The sequence below is a fragment of the Bradysia coprophila genome, unplaced genomic scaffold, assembly GCF_014529535.1.
Source record: "Bradysia coprophila strain Holo2 unplaced genomic scaffold, BU_Bcop_v1 contig_350, whole genome shotgun sequence".
In the NCBI taxonomy this organism is placed as follows: domain Eukaryota; kingdom Metazoa; phylum Arthropoda; class Insecta; order Diptera; family Sciaridae; genus Bradysia; species Bradysia coprophila.
Genome location: NW_023503608.1, coordinates 7307472 through 7321291, shown reverse-complemented (window position 1 = coordinate 7321291; position 13820 = coordinate 7307472). Strand labels below are relative to the sequence as shown.

The following is a 13820-nucleotide window of genomic DNA, read 5'->3' as shown; positions in this document are numbered from 1 at the left end:
ATGTGCAATTTGAACTTATTTATTTATTTGACTGTGATATAGCCTAACGCTTAGACAAAGATTTGATTTCTAATCGCTGAACTAAAATTTCTTAGACCAAGTTTTCGATGAAAATGTATTTGTATTTATCTGTAAGATTAATTTGTGATTTGTTTCGCATATACTAATAGTATTCCCCACATTATAATAAAGGAATGATAAAATAAATGAATTAAAAAAAATAATAATAATGTGTTACGTCCCTGCTTGTAAATGCACGTGTGATTACTCCACTCGCCTTCAGCTCGTTCCGCAAACCTAACACTTGCCTAAACAAATATTTACAAACAGTGACGAAACATACTATAATGTTTTTGATGTTTTTCTCGAATTGTGAGAATTTCTAAGAATTTTTAGGAATTAATTCTTAATACTCTTAATACTCTTAAATCTAGACTCTAGAGTTTTGGAATATTTGAGAATTTAAAAATAAACATTCCGAATATATTAGGCCCTGAATTGAATTGATTGAAATATTTGTCGGAAAATAAATTAATAGTTATTTGTGTATCTGTTTTGGACGATTGTTTTTAGGCAATTTCGCTTGTTGTAGCCTAAACTAAGTGAGGGCTACATGCGAAAGTGCCTAAAATCGATCGTCCAAAACAGATACTCAAAAAAATTTTCATGTAAGGGGTCGAAAACCTGAGAAAAATATCATTTTCGGCCCCGACACATGAAAATTAAATTTTAGCAAAGTTAAATTTTAGGTTCTAGTTTAGCTTACAACATTTTCCCATATTTTCCAACATTTACTAATAATTTCAAGAATTTTCCAATAATTTTTTTTTTTTTGTAAAAGTTAAGGGAAATATGGCAAAGTCGAGAAAAAGGTGCGAAAATTCAAGAAAATGTTTTCGCAAAAATTGCCTCTTTCTCATAAGATTTCATCAAACATAGGGTGAGCGTACCAATCCTCTGACAAGAATGAGTCGTCGGACACCTATTGTTCTCTCATTCATAAAAAAAGTTTATGAATTAAAGAACAATAGGTGTCCGATGACTAATTCTTGTCCGAGGATTGGTACACTCACCCTATTACATTTTTAATAAAACGTGTTTCAAGTGAGTGATAATTTTAATTTTACTAAGTCGGAAGTACATGATTTTTAACATTGCAACTCAATGCAACACTTAAACGTAATTTTCTACTAAGACGATTCACAGACGGATCGCTTCACTTTTATCGAATATTTTTTTTTGGTTTGATTTAAATATTTTTATTAGGTGAAACAGCCGATTGTGAAAGGTTAATTCAAACTCAAGAAATTTTGTAAACGGCAGCATTCGAATTCGAAGTTATCGTCGCATTTTCTCCTCCATTCTTAATATGTATTACAGTTGTGGCTCTCCGAATTTTGAAGTACATATACGTTGAAAATATTGTACCAACTGTACCAGGAATAATTGCCAGCCATTGTATTATTTGAAGAATCCTTTAAACATAGAAATTGGAATAATATACATTTATTTTCGTTATTATTCGTTACTTTTATGTTGGTTGCGACAAATGATTATGAGTATTCAAATATAATTTATGCAACTAAAAATCATAATGCTCGAAAACTGCGACATTTAGATCCCTCTGTATGAATTTCGGTGCGATGTACTTAATTAGGCTCACGATGTGTATTATGACACACTGCCTGCGACCTGCGTCAACTCAGTATCTTAATGTTTGAAAACTGCGAACTTCAGATGTAGCACATTCTTCATTACTCTCTCGATGTGCGGCCTCGTGTCATAATTACACATGTAGAGCCTACTTTGCCCTCGATGCCATAAATACCCATAGGAATTACTAGAGAAAGTGGTCTGTAAACGTAAAGAGCCTGTTTTAAGTTGAATATTTGAGCTATTTGGAAATAGAGGCCTTTCAAATAAAAATTGTATTTTTAAATTCCAATCGTCATTTGGACCATGGACCAATACCTTCAATGTAAGTTTGTGTGCCGGCCGAGATATATACTTGTTAAGCTTCTTCTAGGACTCAACAAAACAAGCGGTAGAACAAAAAGGCTTTTCATGCAGCCTTATGAAGGACTAATATGCTATGCATCCTGGTTCTCAGTCCATTATTTCATCACTATGCTTTGTTTTAGTTTCAGAAATCTTAGTCTAAATACTTATTGTAAAACATGACTCACAAATTGTATTGTTGGAAATTTTGCGTATTGGTGTGAGTATAGTTTTTAAGTGGCGCTGATGTTGTGATTTCTTCGATCCAAAATAAAGGCATTATAACTTCCGGTAAATGCTTCATTGATTCAACCTCGTCTATTGGCACAACATCCATATTGATTTGATATCGTTTGGCAGCATTAGGTACACTTCCTGAGGCCTATTAATATCAAAACAAGAATCTCAGTTTCGTTCACATACACTTTACTATCACCGAACTCTTTCATAATCCATATAGAACGCATGGTCATTTTGATTCGGATTTAGCCCGGATTGAAATTGGCAAAGTATTGATGGATCGGCATTGTAGAAGTGTGGTAAGCTTAATATGAGTGGTGCATCAATACAATCGAACAAATTTCGCGTTCCTGAAAGAGAATTGGCTTAAAGTGATCCTTGACCTCAAACAATTAATTTAACCGAGGAACTAATTCCTCCTCGACAAACTATTTTTATTTCGTTTTTTTCGACACTGAACTGAAGCCCGAGAGCCATCAGATATAGTTCGATAATCACCTCGTCTCGGACAATCGTTCGGTGGATCTCCACAATAGCATTGCAAATCTTTATTCTTTCTAGCATCACCAAAATCCAATGCGAATCGGATAGTCGGTACTCCTTGGTAATTAGATTCCTTATCATAATGAGCACCAATTGACATACATATCTCCGGTTCATAGCTCCACAAACCATCTTCTTTTTGTATATCACGTGGAAATATAGTTGAATCGGTGCCCTTGTAACGATTACATTCATCTCCGCCCCATACATCCATTTCCGTTTTGTTATCAAAACTTACAATTCGACCAACGTCACGGGAATTCTTTACGCCACGTTTAACTTCGTACATGTCTGTTCCAGTTCCATTCATCTGAGAAAATTAAATTTTTGGACCTTAGGACTGTACTGCCGTAATTTTCATAAGGGACTTAGTGAAAATTGAAACAAAAAATTATGGCAGTGTAATTTAAGTCAAATGAGTGTTGCACTTACACCTCCCAAAACTGAAAACTTGAAGAAATTTTCGCGTAATGGTATTATAGACTTTATGTCGCCGGATTCAAAAATTGAACACACTGCTCTGGCTCCAAAATATTCCGATGTGCAGTCAATTTCGATACCATCAAATAAATAATCCATAACTCGTCCAGTCCAAAAGGGATCGGTTGTATTGTGATACATTGCGTTGATGACATTGTTCACGAATTTCAGCATTGGTTTCCTTTTAACGTTAATAGTCAGTGCCATTCCCTTTGAAGAAAAAATATGGTACGACAATGATCGAATTGTTTTTTTTTCGTGAAATTCTTAATTATTTAAAAATGAGATTCAAATTCAATCTCTTTACAGACATTTCGTAAAAGTCTAAAAAAATAGTTAAGACCAATTTGAAAGTCGACTGCTGCCAAGAATTCAAAACGTTTGTCATATGTGGTGAGTAAATAGTAACAAAAAAATTATGGGGAGTTCGCTCTGTCAGTTTATCTGGTTTATCTGAAAATTGCATTCCTTGTGTTGAGCTCGTTGGTTTGATAAGCAAACCGTTGTGTGTATTTCATTATTTTCGTTTTTCGCCTTTGTATGAACTGACTGAGAGTTTACAAATACCTAACATAACAGTTATCGATACTTTTGGATTTGTATTATTATTATCGGTGATTCAGCAGTGATTCGCAGTGTCATAAATTAAAATGTAATGAAAACTTTAATACGCCACGCATCCAATCCAAACATAATATATTCTACAGGTTTGTTCCAAATAACTGTAAACACGAAGCTTAACAACCGAACAACGACGACTTTGATCCAAATGGACATGCACGATTTTTCATTAAATATTATGCAAATGTTGATGAGGCTATGTCCATTTGGATCAAATTTTACAGAAATTTGACAATTTGTACGACATTGGAACAAACCTACACGTCGTCCCGGGGAATCACACGGTTTATAGATTTTCGTTGTTGTTGTTGTTGGAAGTGTGAATCAATATACTGAAAGTAAATCGTTGTTATCGTAGTGGTGAGCCGAACATTTGAATTTAAGTGCGATTTCGTGCAGGGCCTATTTTTGGAAATTTTTACCAAAATTTCCAAAAATTTCCTAAAACTGCGAACGTCCAAAAACCGAATTTTTCCATCTAGTAGAGGTCCTTGTAGAACAAAAGTCATAAAAATAGTTCACTTTATAGTAGAATGGTGAGCTTTGGACCAGTGATTAATATTGGTAGCCTGAGTCCAAAAAGATTAACACCCCTCAAAAAACCCCACCCCACACCCCAACACCCCTCACCAAAGATTTTAGTGTAAGGGTCCCTTCAATGAATTATTGTGAAGCGCCTGTCAATGCTAGACTGTCGATATGGGGCTACTTTTTTTATATGACCAAACGCTTTTCAATTTTCCATTTTCCACAACAATTTTCCGAGTTTTCCATGAAAATCTATGAAATCTCAAATATAAAGGGTGGTGAATAAGTTAAAAAAGTTTTTGTGCATACTTCCTTCTGCAATATGGTTCTTCAATGACTTCTTCGCTAATTTGACGAAAAAAAATTAAATAATGTGTCATAGACTTGGAGATAAGCTCAGTTTTCCACCGCCGGAAAATTTCATTGAAATACTTTTTTACATATAACTGATGAAATATGCGAGCTGTGTCATTGAATTTGCGAGATTATCATAGGATAGTTTATTGACGCATTTATTGAACTCTAGGAGAAGCCAATACACCATTAACCTCAAGTCACCCACCTCCCACTCTCCTATTATTGAACAAATTGTAGAAAAATTTTAAAATAGAAAGCAGACTATTTTTGAACTTACAAATTTACGCTGTAAATGTTTGGGATATTGCCTGCAATACCTTTTTCAAGTGGACAGTGGAAATAATTAAGAGTAAGTATGTAAGATACTACATTTTCAAATGAATATTTGATTACACTGCAAAAATGCTGCAGTGGCAGTTTCTGTCTAGGCCGATGCAATTCGACACCGTTGCATGCATGTTGTGTGGCTGTTCGACACCGGATGCGAATAGCCAAGCAACACAGTGCATGCTATTGCATGCTATTTGACACCGGTGACGAATAACCAGACAACACAGTGCATGCTATTTGCATCTGGTGTCGATTAGCCACGTAACACAGTAGATGCTAATTGACACTGGTGTCGATTAGCTAGGCAACACAGCTGATGCTATTCGACACCAACCTTTGAGACGCAGAAATAAATACCACATTATCTGGTTTAATTATTTTGATATCTTTTGTAAATTAATCATTTCGAACTGTTTTGCCAACTCCTGAACTCAGCCTTGCGTTTTAGCTGACTCTCAATTATTTTGTTTGATTCTTGACACTATCAGCTTTCAAATGAAGTCGAGCATGATAAATTAATAAGATGAGAGCGTCAATAATCAAACAAAATCATTGAGAGCCGGCTAAAACACAAGGCTGAGCTCAGAAGTTGCCGAAACAGTTCGAAATGATTGAAAAAATCGGTTTTTGGACGTTCGCAGTTTTTGGAAATTTTTGTCAAAAAAATTTCCAAAAATTGGCCCTGGTTTCGTGTTTTCCGTAATCCAACTTTTCAAGAATTTTGTTTTTACCAATCAATTTTTTAGTTTAATCTTAAGAACAACACAAAGAAACCGTGACAGACTGACGACGGATATTTTGTTTCACTTTTTTTTTATTTTCAATTGCCCACGTTAACAGTCTATAGCTGTGTAGTACCTTAAAAATAGAAATTGAAAAAATTTACTTTTCAGTTGATTTTTCAGCCAACGTTTGACTACATTCCCTGCTGCGAAACATAAAATTTGTTCTTTTCATTTCGTTTAGAAAACCAGCTGTACCATGTCCGCACCGACGAACGAAACGAGCCTGAAAAATTACATCAAATTGCAAATGCTGATGAAGCAAACGTGTATCGTTTTGCGCGCCATATTTTGTGAACGCTGGGAACTGAAAACCAAACAACAGTGGGCTCATGTGCCGGATCGTAGAAATGAATTGATGAACGGTTTCGGTAGTGATGTGTTCAAGAAGTCTGGCAAATTACAGAGAAAAGTTTTCGAGGATGGTGACATCAATAAGTTTGATGCAACGACGCTATGCCAACTGATTCAAGCGATCGACGTTAACAATGTCGAAAACAAGAATATAAAGAACATTATTGAGGTGCGTAACAAGTTAGCCCATCATCCCACACAAGAAGTGGATGTCGACGAATTCGCATCGTTGTGGCGCAAGTTAGGCGATGCGCTGATATTTTTCGGATTTCCGGCGAGTAAATTGAACGAGTTTTACGTTGCTAAAAGTTTCGATGGGATTAGCTTGACAAATACGAAGGCAGTAAGTGCCGAAAACGTTTCTCGCGCAAATCAACTCAAAATGGAAGCGAATGCAGCGTTCCGCAGACAAGACTATAGCCAATCCATTGATTTATACACAGAGGCTATCGATTTACCGGACCTGTCTGAAGACGTGCTGGCGATTTTGTACTCAAACCGATCATCTACTTACCTAAAATTGTCGAAGGACAACATCCGGCAGGCGGGCGATGATGCGAAAGCAGCAATCAATTATCGTCCGACATGGTGGAAATCGTATTACCGATTGGGATCGGTGTACGAAGCAAAGAAAAAGTATGACAAGGCAATCATTGCCTACAATAAAGCGCTCAGTCTTGATCCAGCGCAATCGCAGGTGCGTGAAGCCCGAGACGGTTGTCGTGACGAGTTGGCCGTTATGGAACGAAGCGAACACTTAGACCCACAGAAAATGCCGTCGAGTCTCGACGAGCAACTCCTAAAGATATCAAAACGTACGGGAGCTCGCAATACGACGGGCGATGCGTTGCAGCAACAAATGAAATTGGCCAGAAAGTCAGGAGATCCGTTCCTTATTGCAGCTGCGGATGTTTTTCTCGCTCACAGATATTTAACTGGTATGGATAATGTGCCGAAAAGTTACGAAGAAGCTGCTCGGCTGTTCGCCAAAGCTGCAGCGACTGAAAACGCAGAAGCGATTTACAATCTTGCCATCCTGACGAAGCATGGAAACGGAGTGAAGAAAAGCATTCCTGAAGCGCTGAGACTGTTTCACCGCGCTGCAGCACTGCCTCCGAAAATCGCCGACACAATGACAAACATCGGCGTCGCAGAAGCTCAGCATTCGCTCGGACTGTGCTATCAGGACGGTGTTGGAGTCGATCCGAATCCGGTGGAAGCGGTGAAATGGTATGAGAAAAGTTCGGAGAACGGTTGCAGCGCTGCCGCCCACAATCTTGGCTGGATGTACGCCGAAGGTAGAGGTGTGAAGGCAAACATTGAACGTGCAGTACAATATTGGAAGAGTGCGGCCGCTGGTGGAAATGTACTTGCAATGGAGACATTAGAACGTCATTTCATGAAGGTGCTAGATTTTAAACAAGCGAATCATTGGTGGCAGTGTGCACTGAAAAATGGAAGTGTCACGGCGTCGCAGCGGGCGGAAATTCACTCCAAAACAAAGAACGTCGAACCGGAACACAAAGATGATTTTTACGAAGCAAAGAGTGCCATCGATGAACTGGCGTTGATATCGTACGGCAACAATAAACAGTCGCCTTCGAGAAGCGGATTCAGTCGTCGGCCAGACTTTCCGGAACTTCTTCGACGGGCGCAGAATGGTTCGATTACCGCCAATAATCTGCTTAGGTCCTTCGACCACTTCATTAAAGGAACGGACTTGTTTAAAACGAAATTCGGAGCGCAGAACCAGGTGACAAACTTAAAAATGATTCATCACTTCGCAGAATCGTATCGCATAGAGTACATTGTGCCCATATGGGTACCGGAGGAGAAAGATGCACTGCAACGCTACATTGAACAACAGTTGAAACAAGTGGCAGCTGCGCAACCGCCCAGTGACTTTGAATTAGATCTGCGCGTCTGTTACATTTCGTTTAGAGTTGAGGCGATGGAAGAAATGCTGGAATTTGCCAATGTTTCCATGCAACGATTCCCGAACGAATCTTACTTCCATGACATACAACAATGTATTCTCGGTTTTCTTAGCCGATACGACGAAGGACTGCGCAAAGCGAATCAATCGCTGAAGCTGTTTCCCGATTGCATTCATCTGCGGTATAACCGAGCCGTTCATTCGCGCTTATCGTTACCTAAAGATCAATCGCATCGGGGTGTCGAAGCGTACAAAAGTTTCATAGAAGTTGCACCCTGTGATCATCGTAAATTACCAGAATGTTACTATGTCTTGGCAACGTATGCGTTGGACGATATCGCGGTATGTCGAAAATATTACGACCTCGGTCTGCGTGCAGAAAAGGAGCAACTGTCGTGTTTCCTTCCGTACGAATCGAATTCGAAGAAAGTAGTAACCAATTTGCTACGAATGAAGTCTGGGATGAAAAGTTCGAATCGTCGATCGACAGCCCATACCAGTTCAAATGTTGACGATCGAGTCAACGCAACGAAACCAACGGCGATCCAATTGAGCAGTCCGTGTCGCGTACAGCTCACTGTTCCGCATCGGAATTACATTGCGGCCATTGCGAGCATTAAAAACCCTGTTTTGACCACCACAAAGGCACACAAACAGCAACGATCACCAGCTAGTTTGGTTGGCCTGAAGTCGATCACGTTCAGAGAAATGGATCCGACGAACGATCACATCTACGAAGGTTTCGTTTTGCAGGTGACATGCGTTGACGATATTGCTGTTGGCAGCTCGGTGAAACTGATTTTAGCTGACGAACATTATGACTATCAACGCTGTTTTGTGTACAATGCTACCGATATGTGGAGTGCTGATCAGATCACGGAAAAATTGGGATTCGGTTCCAGTTTCAGCATTCTGAATCCGTACATGCGAATGGGTGCGTTAGACATGAAGCCGGGAATCCGAATCGATGATCCACGTTCGATTATCAATTATTCGACAGCTCAATCCAAAAAGTGTCGCTTCTGTTTCACAGGTGAATTTATCCCCTCCTTCTAACACACAGGCAGTACTAATTATTCAATTTTTCACTCATTTTATTGCAGTTGACAACAATCATAAAACTTGTGCTCGTTGCAAGCGCGTTTGGTACTGTTCCAAGGAGTGTCAGAACAACGACTGGAAGCTGTTGAAACACAAACTAATTTGTACCGCCACTTAATCATTCTGTTACTCAAAAATCTGTCGCAACAAAAAAGAATTTAAATTTTCATGAAATCAAAATCCGCCAAAAAACCCTAAAGAGTAAAAGTGTGACGCAAGTCCCTGTTTCTACTTACAAAATAACTGATATCGCTGAGGGTGACGCATTCTGCGCCTCAACGCAAAAGTGTTATCAACAAACAATTGACTCAAACTATTTTAGAAAGAAAATTAAAAAAAAAATTGCGTCACAAGTGGAAATAGCACTTTTTGTGTGTTTACCGACCGGTAATGATGGAAATGGCACTTCTTGTGTTTTTACCGACATACATTTGATCCAATGCAATGTCAATTTCACACAATAAGAACCATTTAAATCATTTGTCGTATTGGTAAGTAATGTACTAATACTCAAACAGGGCCGGGCTCGCTACTGAAAGGCGCTCTTGTGAAAAGCAGGAAAAGTCGCCATATATGCCCAGTCCGGGCCTGTACTCAAAAACTTCGGGTTAAGCGTCGCACTTTTTTACTTCACGCTTTTGAGTAGTGAACTTTTCAGATATTTAGGGTTTTATCTCACTCTAATCAAAGTACATTTACACAGATTACATACCATTATTAGCGGATGAACCATTGTTATATTTTCATTTCCAGTCAACTCTTTAGATAAATCTGGTCGGAAAATGAATGTTTTTTTCATTTTAAATGTTAAAGTATCGTCTGCATCGTTATCAGTTATATTGAATTTTTCCATCCACTCTCTAGAAACAAGTGCAGTCAATTATTAACAGATTTTTCAGATTACATTATCTAACTCACTCGAAGACATACGGACCGATTTCTTGTAGCATTGGCTTAGATCCATTAATAACCTCGACTTTATTTGTTACATGAAACAGATATATTCTGAATTCAATTGGATCGGGTGATTTCACGTAGAGTTCACGAACTTTAGAACCTGGTAGACCAATTTCCTCTATCGCAAACCAATGGGGTACGTTTGGATTTGCCGTATTAAAATATAGTGAAGAAACACAGCCCAGCAGAATTCCGAAGAGAAACAGTGCACCAAATATTGCTACGAATTTTTTGAAATTGACTTCGGAGAAGTAGGAATTGTGTTCGTTTGTCTGTTGCATGGTTTACACTTTCTGCTAATAATAAAAACATATGGAGGACCTCCTACAGTCGAAGGCAGTCAATTTTCAGCATAAATTAGCTTCAGCTGTTTTTCAGCTGATCCATACAAACAATCAGCATCGTTTTACGTCTTTATACGGTTTTACCACTATCATGCGCGTGCGTGTAGCAGCTTCAACCGTATAAACAAGTATAAACCGTTTTGATTGTATGTGTGGATCAGCTGAAAAACAGCTGAAGCAAATTTATGCTGAAAATTGACTGCCTTTGACTGTATCATTAAATTTTATGGAAAAATTATTTTTTACATTTTTATAAGTAATTTGAGATTTAGAGAAGAACAAAAATCACACAAAAATTTCAACAAAAATAATGAACAAATAAGACGATTTATGTAAGTAATGATCGCAGCCTATCAAAATGAATGTTTAAACTAATGAAGTAAAAGATTAAAAATACAGCAGATTTCAATAAGCCAGGCAGAAGCGGTTAATTTTTGAATGATTTAATTAATTGATACTAGAGCTCTCTTGATGAATATTAAATTGAACGGAGCTTAATGAGCTTGTTCTTCAAATATTTTCTATAGTCAAAAGGATATAGAATTCGATACTGACCTTTGAACGACCTACACTTCTTCTTCAAGCGGCAGTAAATATCCTCATTCTATTCTATTCACATTCAAAGTGGACGACTGAAAGCTAACTGATGTTTTGTCAAAACACTAAAAAATCTTCAATTTTGAACTTGAATTTTCCGTTTTTCATTCAAAACTATGAAATGTGCATTATGCATCAAGTATTTATTTCTTTTTCTATTGTTTTTGGAAAATTGCTGGTTGTGTTGTTTATTAATTGTACGGTTCGTTCTTTGGAGGCTGTCATGTTGCAGCATAATTAAAATATCATATATTGTAATCTATCATACAATGGTGGTGTACATAGCGCACGAATAGACAATTAATGAAAATGTGGAACTTTCATTTGCAGCCACTGTATTCAAGAAGAGAACACGTTTAATTACACTGTTATACATTGATATAGTTGCAACGCAGCACGCAATCGTATAAAAATGCTTTGAATAACAATTATCCTAGGCAAGCATGAGTGGTACCATCGCACGTCAAGCATGAGTGATCATATTGGTCAGCTGCAGAAAGTATTCTATTTTACAAGAAAATGTTTTTACATTGTTTTACGTTTGTAAGATACACTGTCCAGTTTTAGTACTCTATTTAGAGTACCACTCTTGCTTGAAGTGTGTTGGTGGTACTGAAATTTGACAGTGTGTCACACAACTGTAAAACACTGTAAAAAGTCATATAAAATAGTACTATTTGGCTGCTGACTATGTATACTTTTGCATGACGTGCGTTGGTCTAGGTCTTAAAACGTAGAGCTTAATGCAGAGTATACCTAAACCATGTGAGATTCTAATCTTTTTTGGTACACAATGTCAGGAACAATTGATGTTTTTGATCCCTCAAAATTTGTCTTAGAATAGCATTATGTGACGCTAGGGTATTTGGGTAAGTGTAGGTGAAATTGTCATGTTCCTTTACGTTACTTACTTTATAAAGTACCGCTTGCAAAGCCGTTTTGCCGAGACTTTTGAAATTCACAAAGGATTTAATTTTTTTATTGAAGGCAGTAAAGACAACGTTAGGATCAGTGAGTACATGTTGTACCTAAATGATAAGTCGTTAGTCTATTACGTTTCATTTATTTATTTACAAAAATTGACGAAACTCAATCATGTTCATCGCTATCTACGGAACTGTCGTCATCAAATGCAATCGTCAAACGGATATCGTTTCTCGAATTCCTCTTTAGTCATTTTTTCTGCTGCCTCTAAACACAATGCGGTCAGTTTCTCATTTAGCACATCAATTTCGATGGGTACGGTTGTTTGCAACGAATGATGATCAGTATGTTCCCACAGCAATTTGAGTTGACGACTTCTTATTTCTAAACCCTTCGGTAGTCTGTAGATTACCGTATTGTCATTTCGAAACGTTCGGATGATTTCTTGAAGAAATGGCCCGTTCGGACGCAGTGACATTCCATTTGGTCCCAAAAAATGATTACCTACTGAAGGTTGCACCAGGCCATTGCTATCCAAAACAACGTCGAACGCTGAACGACCTTTTGATCGTTGTGTTTCAAAATCTCGAAGAATTACATTAACTCCCCCATTGATACGGAATAGTTCGCATGGCAGTCGGTCGTAAACACCCAGCAATTTGCGCGTTTTTTTAACATAAGTTCGTATGTGTTGAAGAAGGAGTGGTGCTGGTTGTAACATTGTTTCGGAAAGAACTTTTCACTGATGAATTTAAACAACCGAGATCTAATATACAAAATTCAACAAGCAAAACAACCGGAAAATATGACAGTTGAATGTCAAAATAAATAGAAAAAGAAGCGAACGCATACGCAAAGCAAGATCTCGTTCAAATTATTTGAAATTCAGAAGGTTCTTGAATCGTTTCCTGAAATAAGGAACTTCATCAATTAAGGCTGACTGAGATGTACAGATGGTTATACTAATTTTCTAAAATGTGTGCGATATATAATCTTCAAATCCGAACCGTATGCAATTTTTTCTCGGCATATTGCGCATATTAGGACAGTAAATTGGCATGACTCAATATCTGATTAAAAAACGTCAACAGACATTTTTGAAATCAGACTTACAGTTACACGGTTAGCCTCTAACTTCTAAAATGGACTAAGGGATGAGCTGAACATATGACTAAACCTGTACATCTGTTAAACTACCACTGATTTCGCTAGCCGTTAGAGGACCCCAAAAATATGTGGAAATCAGCTTTAACCGACTCCAGATACACGTAATTAATGTAAGAATTGCTTCAAATAACTTAAACCACTTATTTATGAAGACTGAATAACAATTCCACTTATCCTAAAGGAACGAGCACTTGAAGATAGATGATAAATTGAAAATTTCGTCATACAATGACGTTGCTGCAAAGAAAATGTCGTAATATATACTCGTTGTAAGGCTGGTATAGCAAGTCTGGTATCGTTGTAAAGCTTAGACTGCAGGCTGATCAGGCATTACTGTTTTGTTGCACACAGGGTCAGCCTGTGTATTACAGTGGAGTCCAAGTTTCACCGAGGATGGTGAAAATACAATTTTTCAAATATTGTAGAATTCAGGCAAATTTTGTAAAATTCATTCTGGGCGTTTAATAGAGCATGGAATCCTCTACCAATATCGTCATTCAAAGATTTTCTTCATCTTGGACATATCACGATTTAAAAATGTCGACATTTCGACTTTAGCGG

At 37.6% G+C, this 13820-nt stretch overlaps 2 protein-coding genes across 2 annotated transcripts; one reads left to right on the top strand and one right to left on the bottom strand.

Annotated features, from left to right (window-relative positions):
- Positions 1–2182: 2182 nt before the first annotated feature.
- On the bottom strand, positions 2183–3070 carry LOC119081115 (sensory neuron membrane protein 1-like). The gene is made up of 3 exons (XM_037189858.1): positions 2737–3070; positions 2440–2588; positions 2183–2380 (listed from the first exon to the last, which is right to left on the bottom strand). The coding sequence occupies exons 1-3, from the start codon at positions 3068–3070 to the stop codon at positions 2183–2185; spliced, it is 681 nt and encodes a 226-aa protein (XP_037045753.1).
- Positions 3071–3747: 677 nt separating this feature from the next.
- Positions 3748–9435, top strand: LOC119080668. The gene is made up of 3 exons (XM_037189099.1): positions 3748–3766; positions 6064–9202; positions 9273–9435. The coding sequence occupies exons 2-3, from the start codon at positions 6079–6081 to the stop codon at positions 9386–9388; spliced, it is 3240 nt and encodes a 1079-aa protein (XP_037044994.1). The 5' UTR covers positions 3748–3766; positions 6064–6078; the 3' UTR covers positions 9389–9435.
- The last annotated feature ends 4385 nt before the right edge of the window (positions 9436–13820 follow it).